The sequence below is a fragment of the Pseudopipra pipra genome, chromosome Z, assembly GCF_036250125.1.
Source record: "Pseudopipra pipra isolate bDixPip1 chromosome Z, bDixPip1.hap1, whole genome shotgun sequence".
NCBI lineage: Eukaryota > Metazoa > Chordata > Aves > Passeriformes > Pipridae > Pseudopipra > Pseudopipra pipra.
The window spans coordinates 34,184,241-34,203,019 of record NC_087581.1 but is presented as its reverse complement, the minus strand read 5'-3'; the positions used below and the strand labels follow the sequence as shown (position 1 = coordinate 34,203,019).

The 18,779-nt window shown below is 40.2% G+C and overlaps 1 protein-coding gene across 5 annotated transcripts in view; it reads left to right on the top strand.

Moving 5' to 3' along the window:
- PIP5K1B (phosphatidylinositol-4-phosphate 5-kinase type 1 beta) overlaps nucleotides 1-18,779 on the top strand; it is a 105,232-nt gene that overhangs the window by 45,591 nt on the left and 40,862 nt on the right. For all 5 annotated transcript variants that reach the window (XM_064641014.1, XM_064641012.1, XM_064641013.1 and 2 more), the window contains 2 exons: nucleotides 758-888; nucleotides 15,268-15,385. In XM_064641014.1, coding sequence (XP_064497084.1) covers nucleotides 758-888; nucleotides 15,268-15,385 — 249 coding nt within the window. The remainder of the gene's footprint in view (nucleotides 1-757; nucleotides 889-15,267; nucleotides 15,386-18,779) is intronic.

The following is an 18,779-nucleotide window of genomic DNA, read 5'->3' as shown; positions in this document are numbered from 1 at the left end:
TCAACACTTCCTTCATCTCTGTTATCACCAGCACTGTTGGGCCTGGGAACAAAAATCCAGGTTGATGCAAACTCAGATCCAGGGTCAATGAGGGAAAAGTTGGTGTGTGAGCTATTACAGAGCTGGGTCTGTTCAGCCTCGAGGGCTGAGGGGAATACTTCCCACTATGTTCCAGTATTTACAGGGTGGCTACAAAGAAGATGGAGACTATTCTTACAAGGAGTAACATAGAAAATATGAGAGATAATGGGTTAAAGTTATTCCTGGGGACATTCCAGTTGAACACAAGAGGAAATATTTCACAGTGAGAACAGTCAGCCAATAGAATTATCTCTCCAGAAGTGATGAATTCGCCAGCATGAGCATTTTTGAGATTTGGCTTGACAGGGTGCTGGGCCATCTTGTCTAGACTGCTTTTGCCAAGAAAGGTTGAACCAGATGATTCTTGAGGTCCCTTCCAATCTGGTATTCCATGATTCTATGCTGAGTTAGAACCCAATGTGGAAATTAATGAGGCAATTTGAAAAGTTTCAGTTTGTACAACGAGAAAATTGATTTTTGTAGATTTTACTACAGTACAGTGATTCTTTTAAATCTTCTAATTGAAAATCAGTCATCTCACTGAGCTCTAGGAGGTAAAGATGACATGATGTTGTTATTATGAAAATGATTAAAGAGTTTAACATATCATATTACTGATAAAGAACAGAAATCTGGTTTTATCAAACTCATGCTTGAATTCTTGTTTTCTGCACAGACTGCATCCTCAGCTATTAAAGGTGCTATCCAGCTGGGAATAGGATACACGGTAGGAAACCTTACATCAAAACCAGACAGAGATGTTCTTATGCAAGACTTCTATGTAGTGGAAAGTGTCTTCCTACCAAGGTAAGAACAAGCCTTTTCAATTTATCTTCAATAGAATTTCATAATTAAATTCTTAACTGGATATTTGAATGAGGATTGTTTTCCAGTTCTAACAAAATTATGTTAGAGAAAGTTTAATGTATAGAACTTCTGTTTTTCATGTTGTCATTAAAAATGAAGGTAGGAAGAAAATTGAAAAGGTCACACTTCAACTGAAGGTTTGAGGCTTATCACTTATGGAGAGGGAGAGTAATTGTGACATTTTCAATTAAAGGAGCTGTTAATTACAATATGAAGTGATATGTGAATCCAATATTCACATTTGTCTAGTTTCAGTTTAGTTTCTAAAAACTGAGAGTAGTACTTGACATTTTGTTGAGGGGGTTTCAAAATTTATGAAAATTCAAGTCCTGTATTTTAAGGATAATATAATAGTTTACACTACACTATAAAATTCTCTTCAGGACTTTAGTCTGTGACAACGCTTAGCTCTTACAAGCTGATTACAGGTTGCGCACCTTTAGTGCTTTGCCATCTCAGCTTGTTTCACTGTCAAGGTGATGGTATGGAAATTGTAGCAATAGAATCATGCCAATGAGAGAAATCAAAGTCATACTGAGTTTTGGAGTTCAGAAGCTGAAGTACAGTGCCACATAACTTTGCAAATTATATATGCTGGGAAAGGACAAAGAAGATTTTGGAAAAATGTATTTAACGTATTTCAAAACCAAGATGACTTGCTCTGTTCAGTGTGGTCTGGGTTCTTAGAAGTGCTGAGTACCTTCCTTTCAGTAAGGACATGCTACGTATGCAATCTTCCCTGAATTTGGCAAAAATTTCTATGAGTTTTTAAAGTCTTGTTCAGGTGCGGTTTGAATGCTACTTCGTAAGCTGTTTCTAATAATTTATGATCCTTAATAATTACTGGTGTCCTAAAGAAAGTTAAATTAACAACATACAGAATAATTGCAGGCACTTTAAATTTTGATCTTTCCCCAAATTTGATTTCATTTGACTCCTGTTTTTCTTTGAACTGAGATATCCTTCAAGAAAAGAAATTTTTTTTTTTATGTGAAATTAAGCTTTTACCTTACATACTTTAGTTCCTAGTAGTTGAGTAGTTGTTAACATCTTGTTCTGCTGTTAACAATAAGGTTTGTGGACAGTTTTGTAGCCTTTCTCTTGTAGATTAGGTAAATATAGAGAAGTTAACCATATGCATGTATTTTCATACACTGTAAGCACAAGATTTTGTTTAAAATAATCCAAATTACTGGTGAGAAATTTGCATATCATGTAACAAGGTTTTTATTGGTGAGAAAAATGTCTGCCTGTGACACTGATGGAGGCTCCTGTAGTTTGCTGTGATTATTACCTTTGTTCATGGAAACTAAATGAAACCTATATACGAAAACTGTTTTATTACATAGCAGTTTGAGAAAAAAAATCTATTCTCTATCTTTTTAAACATAGTTATAAAGGAACAAGTGAAATAAAATGGTTTGTATGCCATAGCATTGCATATATCTTCTTTCCTATGAGACTTACATGCTTGTACATAGAGAAATGAGATTTCCCTGTTTTATGTTGGTTTTAAGGCAGAGCTGGGAGACATACCTTCTGGCTTAAAATGAAAACAATGACAGAGGGAGTAAGATGATTGCACGAATGTAAAATAGATTAGAAAAGCTTCAGGAATATCTTTCTGGAGAGTTTCCTATAAATAAATAAATCATATGAGGAAAACTAGACAAACGAAAGTAATGGTGAGAGCAGCATAGTTTTGGCTTTTTAGTTTGGGTTGAATTTTTTTTTTTTTTGCATAGCTATGTGCTAAGCAGTAGTATATAACATAGTGAGTCATCTTGACCGTGACAAAGAGCCTCTCTATAAAGAGCACTCGTTGACAACATTCTCTGTAAAATATATGACTATCCATAGCAATCTCTTCAGATCATGACATTTGATTTCTTGTGCTGATGCACAGAAATGTCAAATTTCAAATCCTTTTATGTCTCATTGTAACATGCACTTTTATTTATCTAAAATTCTTTCAACCAAAAGTAGTATTACTGTGCATAAATTGTAATAATTTAGGATTGCACATAATAATACAGGATTCTTTCTTGCTGGTTGAGAGTATTGGGATGTTGAGTGTTTCATAATGGCATTACATGGATTTGTCATGAGTCATATCCATACCTAGCTTCATTAGCCTAGGTAAAAAGCTAAGATTGCACGTTCTTTACAATTAGGGCTGCACTCCCAAAGTGCATCTCAGGTGCTCTTTATTTTTTCCTAGCACAGGACCTATATGTGATGGCCGTATTGTTAAAAGCCATTACTTTAATGACTTTTGGTTTTGTCCTCTTTGGATTGGTAGGGGTTGAAAGTAATTAGTTGAAATTAGTTACGCTTGCAGGCCAAAGGGGTTAACCTTTACCTGGAAGCATGCCCGAGCAAGCTGAGGTTGGGTAAACTTTTCACAGAGGTTTGCAGCTTAAGGAGAACCTAACAGTGCAGCACGTGTGGTGCTGAAAACAGGTGGTTACCAAGCAAGGAACAATATTTTTCCACTTGCTTTGGGTACAAATAATTCATCTGCAACTCCAAGCAGGCTATTAGCTGAACTTCCCCTTGATTGTGGCAAATTCACAGTAACTCCTCCTCCATCCTCCTCCCATGTTTTCCCTGCCTCTTTTGTGTCTGGCACTGAGGTGAGAAAACAGCTGTTTTACAGAGTCATAGGTACACCTGCTTCTTTGACAGCAACAGGAGCACTGTTATGGTGGCAGTGATAAAACAGACCTAAGCTAGTAAAAATGCAATGAAACAGCAGCCTGTGCACCAGCAAGCAAAATAGTGTTATCTCTACCCTTTTACTGTTAGGGGAAAATAGTCAGCAATGTTTATTAATTTTATCAGTTGCAGAAGATAGTGTCTGCATACCTCTCAGACCCCAAAATAACCCTTGGCACCACCCATACCTCTGCTTCAGTAGCCAGAGCAAAACACTTCCACTGGTGTTCAGAATTCATGAAGGAGGGAGAAAAATGTGAGGGGAAAAAAGTAGTCGGGTCAGATTTGAATGTAACTGTTCTGCATATTGTGGGAGCTACTGATGTAAATCAGGAGTAACTCCATGGATTGAAAGTTGTTCCTGGTCCACAGTTACTGTGTAACTGTAAGAGTTTAGCCCAGATTCATTAAGGTCAATGGAAGTGACTTTGAGCGAAGTAGAGATGTCTCTGTACAGTGAGTGGGTTTGAATTGCAAAGGTGCTTGCTTGCATTTGCATACTGTAGTGATGCGCAGAGTGGAAAAGTGCCCTTGCCGCTTTGTGCTTTACATTGTGGCATTCCTTTCACCCTCTTCTCTTCGAGCTCCCAGGAATTTATATAACATATTGCTTTTGCAAACTGAGGTATTACTGGAATTACTGCTATAATGGAGTTCATTGATAAGCACTGTCGAGATAGAATTTAAATGGTACCATGCAAATGTGCTCCTAGGACCGAGAAACAAAACCCTGCACTGACCTGGTTGATTCTAAAGATAGCATCTGAAGTCTCTGCCCTGCTCCCTGAATAAAGCAAAACCATAGGAGAAACCACTCCAAGTAACCTGTTTTCTGGCTTTTCAACTCTGCTTTGGAAATCGAGCAATGGAGGTGCTTACATGGTGTTGGGACTGCTGCAGCAGTGACTGGAGTGTTCAGTGGGAAGGTTGTGCATTCTCTATGGGCTGTCTGTGCTCTGTCCTGTGACTCAGCTGTGTGGAACACATTTGTGCCTCTGGCTTCTTGGCTCGAGCCTGTTCCTGGTGGCACATTTTGCCTCCAAGTCAGTTATTTCTGCAATGTGGCTTCAGCAATATATTTCAGCTGTTTGACTCAGCTGTGGCACTGGCTCCTGATAACATGGCCATGGTTAGAAAGGCCCATTGTTCATCTAAAAGCCTAACTCAGGCCATGGGACTGTGCAGCTGCCTGTAAGGTGGCAGTGTAGACAGCTTGTTAAGCTCTTCCAGCAGAATCACAGAATATGCTGAATTGGAAGGGACCCACAAGGATCATCGAGTCCAACTCCTGGCCCTGTACAGGACCACTCCTAAGAGTCACATCATGTGCCTGAGAGTATCATCCAAACACTTCTTGAATTCTGGCAGGCTTGGTGCTGTGACCACTTTCCTGGGGAGCCTGTTCCAGTGCCCAACCACCCTCTGGATGAAGAACCTTTTTGTAATGTCCAATGTAAACCTCTCCTGACACAACTGCAGGCCATTACCTCAGGTCCTGTCACTGGTCACCACACAGAAGAGATCAGTGTCTGCCCCTCCTCTTCCCCTCATGAGGAAGATGTGACTGCAATGAGGTTTTCCCTCAGTCTCCTCTTCTCCAGGCTGAACACACCAAGTGACCTCAGCTGCTTCTCTTACGGCTTCCTCTCAAGGCCCTTCACCATCTTCATTGCCCTCCTTTGGACGCTCTCTAAGAGCTTAATATCTTTCCTATACTGTGGTGCCCCAAACTGCACACAATATTCAAGGTGAGGCCACCCCAGTGCAGAGCAGAGCGGGACAATCCCCTCCCTTGACCAGCTGGTGATGCTTTGCCTGATGCCCCCCAGGACACGGTTGGCCCTCCTGGCTGCCAGGGCACTGCTGACTCATATTCAACTTGCCATCGACCAGGACCACCAGGTCTCTTTCTATGGCAGTACTTTCCAGCATCTCATTCCCCAGTCTGTACGAGCATCCAGGCTTGCCCCATCCAAGGTGCAGAATCCAGCACTTTCCCTTGTTGAACTTCATATGGTTGGTGATTGCCCACTCCTCTAATTTGTCAAGGTCTCTCTTCAGGGCCTCCCTGCCTTCAAGGGAGTCAACAGCTCCTCTCAGTTTCCTTTTGTCTGCAAACTTGCTTAGTATCCCTTTCAGTCCTGCGTCCACGTATTTATGAAGATTGTTGAAGAGCACAGGGCCTAAGATGGAGCCCTGTGGAACCCCATTAGTGACAGGTCACCAGTCTGATGTCACCCCATTCACTGTTACCCTCTGTGCTCGACCCATGAGCCAATTGCTCACTCACTACATGATGTGTTCATCCTGCTGTGTGCTGGACAGTTTGTCCAGCAGGATCCTGTCAGAGATGGTATTGAAAGCTTTACTGAAATCCAAAAAGATTCCATCAACTGGCTTCCCTTGATCAGCTAGGTGAGTTACCTTGTCATAAAAGGAAATCAGGTTGGATAGGCACTGTATTCCTGTCATGAGGCCATATACTGACTATGACCAATGGCTGTGTTGTCTTTGAAGTGTTTTTCAATACTTCCCAGAATAATCTTCTCCCTAACTTTACCAGGCACTGAAGTGAGACTGAAAGGCCCCTAGCTTCTCTGGTCCTCCTTCTTGCCCTTCTTGGGAATTGTTCACCAGCTTCCAGTCAGCTGGTCCGTTTTCTGTGGTGATGCTTGACAAGCCAAACAGAAGATGCTCCTTTATGTCAGCTAATTTTTGCTAGTTAGTTGTGTGCGACTTCAGAAATGCAGAGCATTTGGAGCAAGGCAATATGTTTCAGTCTGCATTTTTTCTTTCCTTAGATGGACGCTGCTTCTTTTCTTAGATGGAGATGTTTATAAGCACATCTGTGAGTTTGACCTTTTTGCAGTAAGTTGTTAATCAGTCTTGTGTGGTTTCCCTTGCTAATATCCTATATTTTCAGGGTCTAGACCCTGCATATTTAGCATAAGTGTGCTAGATGCTGTTGACCTGTATGCTCCCTACAGCTACAGTCTTTATACTGGTTCATTTACAAATTCCTTTCTTGTTATGCTAATCACAGAGTGATGCTCTTTAGGGTCAAAAGCTTAATATTGTATTATGATAGCATTTGAATGACAGTCCAAATAAATAGTCAAAAATACTAGGAAAGTAAAACCTTTGACATATTTGACCACTAGTCTGGTTTTGACCCTACATCTAAAACCAAAGTATATGGCTTTCTAGTATATTTTTGAACACTAACTGAGAAAAATAAGGAAAACTCACACTTATCCTTGGAAATATCTTTGTATCAAACCTGTATTGTAGGTTAACTGATGGGCTAAGTAGTGTCTTTATAGTATAGAATGCTCTGCATGCTCACTATGATTAGTATTCAAATGTTCACACTAACCAGTAGTTGTTGTGTAACTTACACCATGATATATGTTTCCAGTCGGGCGAAGACAGATAAGAAATTGCCCTGAATATTTTGATAAAATGCTGCTGCTCTTCTTTGGTAATTTGGTTTCAGAGATGCACAGAATGACCCAAGTTCTGACATGCTTTTCATGGTTTGTGAGTCAAGTGATAGCACAGAGAAGAGGATGTAACTTCTGTTTGCAAAACAAATATTAGAAATGGGGATACCATGGCAACAAAAGCAGAAACATTCTTGTTATGGGCAAGTCTAATACAATTGGACTCAGCTACCTGAGTTACTGTGAAATTATTGATAAACCTCTCATAACCCTGATAGTTGTGTGGTTATGTAGACATACTTAAACTACCTTTAAAGTACTCTAAAATCCTACATTTTACAGGCATTTCCAGTTGGTTGTGAAAGAGTCATATCTTCAACATTATAAGTAAATGCTTCTGTATTCAACTTTTATGTGATTGGCTTGACTTGTTTTGTAGGTATCTACTATTCACAGCTCTGTTTCAAAGCTGCCTTGCAGGGAACTGCTTAGGATAGCATATGGTAACTGTAAGTATAGGAAAACATACAGTGAGAAGCAAGGACTGTATCACTGGACTTTATCCCACAGTATGAAGAAAACCCACACACACCTATTTATACAGGTAGCTGTAATACCTACTTCCAGCCTGTGGGAAAAGATTGCTTTCCTGAAATTATGTATAGGAAATGAATACACCAAAGCACTACCTGACCTGTCAGTATGTATGTATTTGATACAGTTGCAGAATTGAAACACATTTTGAATTATAAAAGAGCAGCTGCTTCCAGGAACAGTGAAACTGAGATTAGATACTCTTAGTTTTTAATGTTAGGAGCATTTAATTTTAGACATTTTATTTTGATTTTAAGGTCTAAAAAAAGGTTTACTTTCACTGAAAGAACTGAACTGTTCCTCTTCTTCACTCTTTTTGCAATACACACAGGAAAGGTATACATGGGCTGACAAGTACAGCATGACTAATTCTTTTGTTAACAGCTCTATCAGAGCCTATTAACATTGCTCTGTGATGAAGGTTTGCTATCAAGACATGCAGATGGCTTTCTCTACCCCTTCAGATAGGTGGGATATCTCCTGAGTACATCCTACCAGGGTGAGGCCACAACAAAGAAAAGCTGCCAAGAAATGTATGAGTGTCTCGTTTAGCAAACTTTTACAAACCATAGGTTAGCCATTTAAAATGTAATTAGTTTTAGTCCCTTTTTAGTTTGATATTACACCACCTATGCTTTAAATCCACTCTCAACATTTATGAAGAGACAGGTTAAGATGATACACATACTGTCATTTCTAGGTGTGCTTGATTTAAAAAACAAATAAATTACAAATTAAGTATTAAAGCAAACTTGCATTTTAAGCTTAATCTCTCTTTATTTCTGCCTACCCATCTTTTTCTTTTGTGTGGTCTTACAGCTAAGATTATTAAAATACATCATAAGTTACAATTGCTTCCTAATCTTTGCAAAGCCTGTATGGTTTGTAATAGCTCATACAGAGACTTGAATTTCTCAAGATTGCGAGAATTAGAGCTCATGTTACATGTCTTTATTTTTCCTTTTCTTTGTTTTTCTGGTAGACCTGAGAGGAAGTTTATACCTCCTTTTTCTTTTTTTTTATAGGGTACATTTCTATTGTGTCCAAAGCACCATTTTGCAGATTTAATTTTTTATCAACAGATCATGGGTATTTTTCTTGTTCAACTTCAAAGACTTAATCATCCCCAAAAAACCCTAGACTGAGTAAAAATTGTTATACGTAGGGCTTTGCACATATACTTTAATCCTACCAAAGTGAAACTGTAAAATGCACCAAGAAAATGTGGGTAGAAACCATTTAATACATTCTTGCAAGAGCTAATAGAGTTGGATGTGAATAATTTCTAAATAGGGTAGGGATGTACTTCCATCAAGTGTTCTGTACAGTGGAATCTGTCCTTTTCAGGTAAGAGCAAGGTCATACTCAATTCGTGCTTGCCATATGAACTTCAAATGCATAAGGAATTTAAATGTTTTGTCTTACTGTAGGAAATTACTGGAAGTGAGGGTGCTTTTTCTGTTAAAGTAGCGGCAAGACAACATTAAAAACTTTTTTTCCAGAGGACTAACCAAGAAATCTTACGTTTGTGTCAAGCTTACTTCTTACATTACAGAAGAACTTACTGTTAGGATCATGCACACTATTCTATTAGGCAATGATGCTGAAACAAATTAATATGTTTAACAGAAACAGAGGTATGATAAAGTACTCTGCAGACCTTAAATAAAAGGTATTTGAAGATGATTTTACAAAGAATAAGGAAACTTGTCTACGCAGTGAAATTGACTGTCATATCTGTAATAAAGTAGGCTTATGTGCCCTGAATAAATTGAATTGCCGTCTATATAGAAGCTGTTGCAAAATAATTGCTCTGTTTTGCAATAAATCTTCACTTGCTATGCCTTACTGTCCACCTGCAGACCCAGCATTGTTCATTTTACTCTATATGCAATGGAGTAAATCTGCAATTAAATTAAATCTGCAATTATGAAACGAATTGGACCCTTGCCATTATCACAGTGAACCTCCTATCTTCATTTCAACTTCATTGAATTCAAACTTGGTGAAGTTCCAGTGAGAGTATGTTCTGGTATAGTAAGGACATGTAATCTTATTTGTTGACATGCTTTCACAGGAGAAGCTTTTGGGTGATGGCTGCAGGAAACAGATCTATAAAGTATTTAGTACTGAAAGGTAGGACCTTTCAATTTAGTTTAGGGGATTAGGATTCCCTAACAATTATGTGATGCTTCAGTAGAGAACACTCTGTTCTGTTCTTGTCTGCATCTTACAACAATTAAATATGTTTACAAGTATGCTCCCAGGGTCCCAGTGTAGTTGAGGATCCCCTGTGGCATACACATATTGCACAAAAATTCAGTGAATTGCAAGCATTTATATAAAACTTAATGTCAGACAAGTCTGGCAGTGTTCTGAGCAGCTGAAAGACATTATAAGAAAAAGCATTAGTCAATCTTAACTGTAAAGAAAAATTACAATCTTTAGCCTAGTAACCTACTGATTTCCATTTTTTTGGCTCTATAATGGAACAATAAAACACATGTGGATTTGATTTTAATACCGTGGAGTTGTAATAGAGTACACTATAAAGTGATCAGAGGAAATCATGAGGCCTAGGCAGCCTTCACTAGTTGTTAACTGTATGGTTTAACACTCCAAAAAGTGGCAATATTGTAATATCCTTGAATGTATCATTGATCAGCCACAACTATCTTTTTATATGTGAATTCCAGGCAGAAATCTGGGGTTTTTTTCCCCTCCTTTTGTCTCCTGTTCAAGAGTTTAAAGTCTATACATTTCTAGAGCCTGAGAAAGCTTGTTCATCTGCTGTCACTTTACAGCAGTTGGGTTTTGTGGGGTTGTAGCAGTATGTGTGCAAGGGCAGCTAGGTGGGTTGGCTAGGCTCCTGCCATCAAATTCTTATTAATGAAAGGTGACACGTTCATATGACAAGTATTAATTGTACAGGATGAAAGCTCTTAAAGTCCTTCATGATATTTAATTTAGTCTTTTTTCAGGAATGTTTCTTAGAGTTTATCACTTTTCGTATCTGTGAATTCGTAGCTTTTTTTTCTTTCTGTTTAGTAGACTTTGGATATTCTTATTGCCAAGTGCAAAGGTACATGCTGCATTTCTGAATAGTTTAATTAGAGTAAATGAGTAAAGAAGTGCTGCAAAAGCTGATTTCAGCTACTGTGTCAAGTCTTGGATTTTGTATTTATCTATTTATCAAATCACTTGGAGACTGACCAAACTTTGTTTTAAAGGTGTTGTTATTTGTGTTGAAGTCATGGTGTAGGACTTTTCTGCTTAAAAGCCTTCTCTTAGTTTCCATCATAAATTAATCCACAGGCAGGTTTGGGCGGTTTTTTCTCTAGCAGCATTTTGCTTCATTTTCTTTATCTTAAATGTAGTATTCATCTCAAGACTGCAGCCTAAAAATACAGTAAGGTGGTAAATATAAGACAAGGAAAAGAGTTAAGGAGAATGGGTGACAAACAGGAGGAGCTAGAAGCCATCGTGGAGCAGGAAAGCTGTGACGTAGTCACCATCATGGAAATGTGGTGGGATGACTCACATGACTAGAGTGCCGCAATGGATGGCTTCAAGCTCTTCAGAAGGGCCAGGTGAGGAAGGAGAGGGAGTGGGATGGCTCTGTACGTTAGGGAGTCTTTTGACTGTGTAGAGCTCGAGGACAGTGACGATAAGGTTGAATGCCTGTGGGTAAGAAAGAGGGGGAAGGCTAACAGGGCAGACATCCTGGTGGGAGTCCAGTATAGACCACCCAACCAGGATGAAGAGGTGACTGGCTGATGTTTCATGATCATCAGCTCTTTTTCCTGTGGGAGACTTTAACCTGCCGCATGTCTGCTGGCAACTCAACAGAGCAGAGGCTGTCTAGGAGGTTCCTGGAGTGTGTGGAAGATAACACAGCTGGTGAGCGAGCCTGCCAGGGGTGGTGCCCCACTAGACCTTCTGTTTACAAACAGGGAAGGGCCGGTGAGAGATGTGGTGGTTGGAGCCATTTTGGGCAGAGCGAAATGTGAAATGATAGAGTTTTCAATACTCCGTAAAGTAAAAAAGGAGGTCAACAAAACATTAACCTTGGGCTTCTGGAGAGCAGACTTTGGCCTGTTCAGGATGCTGGTTCAGAAAGCCCCTTTGGAGGCAGCCCTTAAAAACAAAGGGACCCAGGAAGGCTGAACATTTTTTAAGAAAGAAGGTGCAGGAGCAGGCTGTCCCTATGTGCTGAAAGATGAGCTGGTGGGCAAGAAGACTGGCCTGGCTGAGCAGAAAGCTTTCACAAGAACTCAGGGTAAAAAAAGAGGGTGTAGGATCTTTGGAATAAGAGACAGGCAACTCAGGATGTGTTTAAGGATGTTGTTAGGTAATGCAGAAAAAAAATTAGACAGGCAAAAGCTTAATCTGGCCACTTCTGCAAATGATAATAAAAAATGTTTTTATTAATACATCAATAGCAAAAGGAGGGGCAAGGGAAACCTCCGTTCTTTATTGGATGTGGCAGCAGGGAATATAGTCATCAAAGACGAGAAAAATGCTGAGGTACTTAATGCATTCTTTACCTCAGTCTTCAACAGACAGACTGTCCTAGTTAGGACAGCTGAGACCAGTTCATCATGGTATGGGTGTAACCCAAAACTGTGTATTCTATAGCCTTCCATGCCATTTCCCAGAAAATTGTTAGCAGTAGAGGCCTGTAGATGTTTCTGTCCTCATACCCTTTTATGGAATTCCCTGCTCTGAGGGAAGGACTGAGCATTCCTACTTGAACTCGAGAATATATAAACTTGGAGTTTTGGAACCTTTTTACCACTCGTGGGATCCAGAGGAGGACTGCAGCTCACCGCTCTCGGCCACACTGAGACCACCACCCTCGACTGGACTGCAATCACCATTTTGACCGGACTGCAACAGCTCTCCCACCAGCAGGTTTTTCCACTCTCCCTTTACTTTGGACTCAGGGGGGGCCCAGGGAACACCGTTTTGTTCATGTCCCAGGGTGCTGGGTTGTACATTTGGGTTTTTGTGGATTTAAGCCGGTTGTTTGTCTGTATAATCATACTTGTGTTGTTTTATTAAATTGTTATTCTGACTTGTGGTCTCTCTTTTGAGTTGAGTTCATTTCCCCTGCTGGTTCACCTTTAAACCAGCACACAGACCTATTATCCTCAGGGCAACCAGCCCCCTGAGGTGGTAGACAGGGACAGGGAGCAGAACAGACCCCCTGCAAACCATGAGAAAGTAATTAGTGACCTGCTGAGCCACTTAGATGCTCACAAGTCTATGGGACTGGATGGGATAGAAGGGTACTGAGGGAGCTGGTGGAAGAGCTCAGCAAGTCACTCTCCATCATCTGTCTTCAGTCCTGGCTAACCAGGGATGTCCCAGATTACTGGAGGTTGGCCTATGTGACACCCATCCACAAGAAGGGCCAGAAGAAGGATCTGGGAAACTACAGGCCTGTCAGCCTGCCCTTGGTGCTCAGCAAGGTTTTGGAACAGATCATCTTGAGTGCCATCACATGGCACATACAGAACAACCAAGGCATCAGACCCAGCCAGCACAGGTTTAGGAAAGGCTGGTCCTGCATGACCAACCTGATCTCCTTTTATGATCAGGTGACCCACCTGGTGGATGAGGGGAAGGCTGGGGATGTGGTCTACCTGGACTTCAGCAAAGCCTTTGACACTGTCTCCCATACCATACTCCTGAAAAAGCTGGCAGCCCAGGGCTTGGACAGGGGCACTCTCTGCTTGGTTAAGAACTGGATGGATGGCTGGGCCCAGAGAGTGGTGGTGAACAAGGGGATCGAGTCTACCATTAGCACATTTGCAGATGACACCAACTTGGGCACGAGTGCCAATCTGCTGGAGGGTAGGAAAGCTCTGTGGAGGGATCGGGACAGGCTGGATCAATGAGCCAAGATCAGTGGCATGAGGTTCAACAAAACCAAGTGCTGAGTCCTACACTTAGGCCACAACAATCCTATGCAGCACTACAGGCTGGGGACAGACTGGCTGGGAAGTGGCCCAGTGGAAAAGGACCTGGGGGTGCTGGTCAACAGCTGCTGAACATGAGCCAGCAGTGTGCCTAGGTGTCCAAGAAGGCCAATGGCATCCTGGTCTGTATCAGGAACCGTGTGGCTAGCAGGACCCGGGAAGTTATTCTTGCCCTGTACTCAGCGCTGGTGAGGCCACACTTTGAGGCCTGTGTCCAGTTCTGGGCCCCTCTGTTCAGGAAGGACATTGAAGTGCTGGAGCAGGTCCAGAGAAGAGCAACAAGGCTGGTGAAGGGTCTGGAGCACAAGTCCCATTAGAAGTGACCGAGGGAGCTGGGATTGTTTAGTCTGGAGAAAAGGAGAATCAGGAGAGACTTTTGCGTTCTCTACAACTCCCTGAAAGGAGGCTGTAGCCACATGGGGGTTGTCCTCTCCTCCCAGACAACTAGTGATAGGAAAAGAGGACAGTCTCAAGCTGTGCCAGGGGAGGTTTTGTTGGACATTAGGAAGAATTTCTTCACAGGTGATCAAATGTTGGAATGGGCTTCCCAGAGAGGTGGTGAAGTTATCATCCCTGGTGATGTTTAAGGAAAGACCAGATGTGGCACTTAGTGCCATGGTCCAGTTGACAAGATGGTGTTTGTTTATGGGTTGGACTCGATGATCTCAGAGGTCTTTTCCAACCTAATTGATTCTCTGTGATTCTGTGTTAGGCTACAATTGTATTATTATTTTTTTTCCCTATAAGAAAGACTCTCTTCCAGGCTGGTCACCCTAGTAATCTTTGCCTATTCTAGTTCAAATCTGTATCTTGCATGTAACTACATACCATCTTCTGTAATTCCCCCAAAGGCTGTGTACTCTGTGTTCCTGTTTAATCAACTGAGAATGTAAGCTAGCACACAATCTAAACGCTGGTTTAGATTGAGGTGGAGTAAAAAACATGACATAACAGGCAGAAAACCACACTGTGATCAGCAAACCAGAGTTGCTTCCCAAATTGGACTGCGTTAGCAAGAAAGAGAAAAGTCTGATGCTGAGGATGCCATTTCATGCATAAGGCTGAAACAATCACTGTTTGGTAGCATCAAAAAACATACATAATCCTGCTTCCTTCCCACTGCTCTCTCTGCACAGTTCTACCCTCTGTGTTGGTTCTTAGTCTTCGTCCTTAGTATCAGTCTGAATCACTTGCAAGGCAATTCAAGTGACCAGGCTGGTGTAAAGCTGTTTCATTGCATTGACTTCCAAACTTTTTGCAAGAGCTTACGTGAGGTGAGAGTGACCCTTCCTGCTATTAGACTGGCTTACCTAGAGACTTATCAGAAATTGCAGCTTTAGTTTAAATATGATCTTTATGCAAATGCATACAGGTGGTAAAAATAATTTCCTTTAAGGTGAGAAAAAGGAATTTGCTGGTAGTCTGTCTGTCACAGACATTAATGGTAATAGGGAGATTTATCTGCATTTATGACTCCTTTCGCAGAAGGCAAATAGTCGAGTTAGGCAGTTTTACTGCAAAACTATCTGCTAAAAATTGCTCAGTAATTTGGTTCCGTTTATTTTTGTTTTTGTTTTCAGTGAAGGGAGCAATCTTACCCCTGCTCATCATTACCCTGACTTCAGATTTAAGACGTATGCACCTCTTGCCTTCCGCTATTTCAGAGAACTTTTTGGTATCAAGCCTGATGATTATTTGGTAAGAGCTTGCAGTTTTCCTTTGAGTTACAAGTTATTATAAGTATACTAGCTTCATAGCGACAGAAGAGGGTGCTTAAAGCGTGCCTAAATAAGTAGTAAATTTTGTATGTGAAGGGGTTTACAACTAGTGAATATTTTTAGTGATGTAGAAAATTCTTTGTCTTTGAGACAATTTACATTAAAAACCTACTTTATCAATTGACTAGAATAACTTCCGTATCATTCAGGTAACTTTTTCTAGAGAAGTTACAATCAGTACTTGTGGACTTCTATTAAATCAGTTCTAAGAAATTACTCTTATGTTATCTGTGCTACTTATTAACTTCATTACAAAAGTGATGTCTGCATGTGTTCCTGTCTAGCCTTGAGAAATGTGGATGGCAGACTAAAAATTAAGCATTTATAGTATCTCCTTTTTTCTCTTTATTTTATAATTTGAAGACTTATTCTTTCACAGTATTCAGTGGTTTACATGAGAAAAAAGGTGATGCATTTGCTGACATTGTAAAAGCAGGCTTTACTTGGTGGAACCACTTTGTACACTGCCTGGAGAAGTATCCACTATTTTACTTCTTCTATAGTTCTGCTTTTGGAAGGGTAGTGTGAAAGCAAAGAGCTTGTTTTCTAGATGTTTGCCCCATGTTTAATTTGTCTCATGGTGGACGACCCAACAAATCAGAGTCACAATACAAATTAGCACTTTTACATGTCAGAGTTTTATTGTTCATTTTTTTGAATGAGTTTTTAAATCTTTTTGTTCTGTTATTGATAACTGCTTCTGTAAAACCAAATTATTTTGAAAGGGCTTGAATGAATAAAAAAGAAAAACTGAATAAAGTGTGCTGAAACATTACTTAAAATACTACTAAATATATTACTTTTGTTGTGTTCAAGTGCATTATAAAGTTTTTGGTTTCTTTTCTTTTATAGACAATAAACCTAAAATCAAAACTTAATTGGTTTTGCTTTTATTTAGGTTGAATATGGATGTCCTATTTTAATTCTTTAGTAGTATGGATGGATTTTGTATTACTAGTCTTCATGACCTTAGTTCTATATAAAAACAGATAATTCCTTTGAGTTATAAATGGTAGTAGCAAGGAAATACAGTTGGAGTTTTATAAATCATAGAATCATAGAATGGCTTGGGTTAGGAGGGACATAAAAAGCACCAAGTTCCAACCCTCATGCTGTGGGCAGGAATACCTTCCACTAGACCAGACTGATCAAAGCCCCTCCAGGCTGGTCTTGAACACTTCCAGGGATGGGACATCCACAACTTCTCTAGGCCACATGTTCCAGTGCTTCACCGCCCTCACAGTGAAGAATTTCTTCCTTGTGTCTTCTCTAAAACTACTCCGGGTGGGGTCTCACCACAGCAGAGTAGAGGGGAAGAATCACACCTGCTGGTTACAGTTCTTTTGATGAATCCCAGGATGCTGTTGGCTTTCTGAGCTGCATGTGTACACTGCCAAGAGAATTGCTTTCAATCCATTCTTCTCTCAGCATGTGCTTGTGATCAGGATTTCCACAACCCAACTGCAGGACCTTGCACTTGGCCTCATTGAACTTCATGAGGTTTGCACAGGCCCACTCTCAAGGCTGTCACAGTTCCTCTGGATGGCATCCCTTCCTTCCAGTGTGTGAGCCACACCACTCAGCTTGGTGGTGTTGGCAAACTTGCTGAGGGCGCACTTGTCCATGTGACCAACAAACATGTTAAACACCACCAGTCCCAAAACCAGTCCTTGAGGAATGCCACTTGTCACTGGACAACAAGCCATTGACCAGAACTCTTTGAGTGCAACCAGTTCCTTACTCACTGAGTGGTCCGTCCATCAAATAAATCTATGTCTCTCCACTTTAGAGGCAAGGATGTCATGTGTGACAGTAGTGTCATTATGTAATATGTTGTTTATCTATCTCTTTTTATGGACTCGGCAAAAGATGAAGTATGCAGGCTGTATTGCCACCTGCTAAAAATTCTCTACTTCCTAGATTAAAGCTGTTATCACCTGCAACTTCTTTTCCATTTAAGGAAGCCTTTGCAGTAGCAGAAGTTAAATATTACAGAAAGACTGCTTGCTGTGAAAAAGCGATTTGTGACACTCAGTTGCACAGCAAAAGACATAAGTGGTATGTGGTAAGTGGTAAGTGATAGTCCAACTGTGGCTGAATGGGCAAGGGAAGTAAAATAAGATGAAGAGAAATTACAGCAAGCGTATGTGAGTTTACACTATTAATTTGAAGTGAAAAAGCCCAAAGATTCACAATTTCACTTTTCCAAGGAAGTTAAGTGGTAATGCACTATAGAAGTCAGACTGGTTAACAAGGGTAAATACATTTGAACAGCTGGTAGAATTAAGTTGTCACTGGAAACCTCGTGGAGCACTGGCATTTTGCATCTGTCTTGATCATGAAGTACTCAGTTGTCAGGGTCTTGGGGATTTTCTTACTTTTCCATTTTGATTTGGCTTTCATAAGTGTCCAGCCAAAATTAGCTGGTCCCTGCATAGCAGCACTTGATGGGTAGATTAATGTTTTACAGGAATAAGCACAACTGTAGAATGACTTGCACAGAGCGTAGGTTAACAACTTGTGCTTATTTATTGAGCTTTAATGTTTTAGGATAATTGGTTTTAAATGCTTACCTCAATGACAATGACTCATGAAGCTTTATATATTTTGGCAAGAAAAATGCAAGGTTACAATACAACTGCTGGTTTGCTCTAAGGGTTTGTAGTGTTACAGATTGGTATGGCTGTTCTACCAGTAGAAAATTGTAACTATAGGATTAGTAAGAAAGGCCTTTTGTATTAATTGGAACTGAGTGGACTGCAGAAGCAGGAAGAGGAACAGGAAACATTTTTATATCATGCAAAAGTTTCTTAAAAATGGCAAGCATGGGAAAAGCATCAGCATTAAGGCAGTGGTTTGAGTCCATAGGAAGCATGCTTCTCTAGTTCAAGTGCTTACAAAAGAGCATATTGATTAGATTTTCTTGTATTACTTCTTTGCTGTCACCAGCCACTGAAGTCAATGGCAAAGCTCCAGGATGGATTTAATGAAAGCTTTTTTTAAAAAACAAAACTTTTTTTCTTTTGGAATTGCTCATCTCATCTCAAGCAATGTCCTAATATGCCAGATATTTGTTATTGAAACAGTTATTCCTTTTGCTTTGAGAAGACCAGAAAATACTGCGTTGCTAAGAATAATTCCCTAGTGTTTACACTACTCACAATTCACTTCCTGTGTAATTTTGTTTCTTGCAAAGACTGAACCCTTAAAATATTGGACTGTACAGTAAATCTCCAACTGTGTAAAACTGATGATATATAACAACAACAACAAACAAGGTGTGCGAATGAAAGTTTTTAGGTTTAATATAAAAA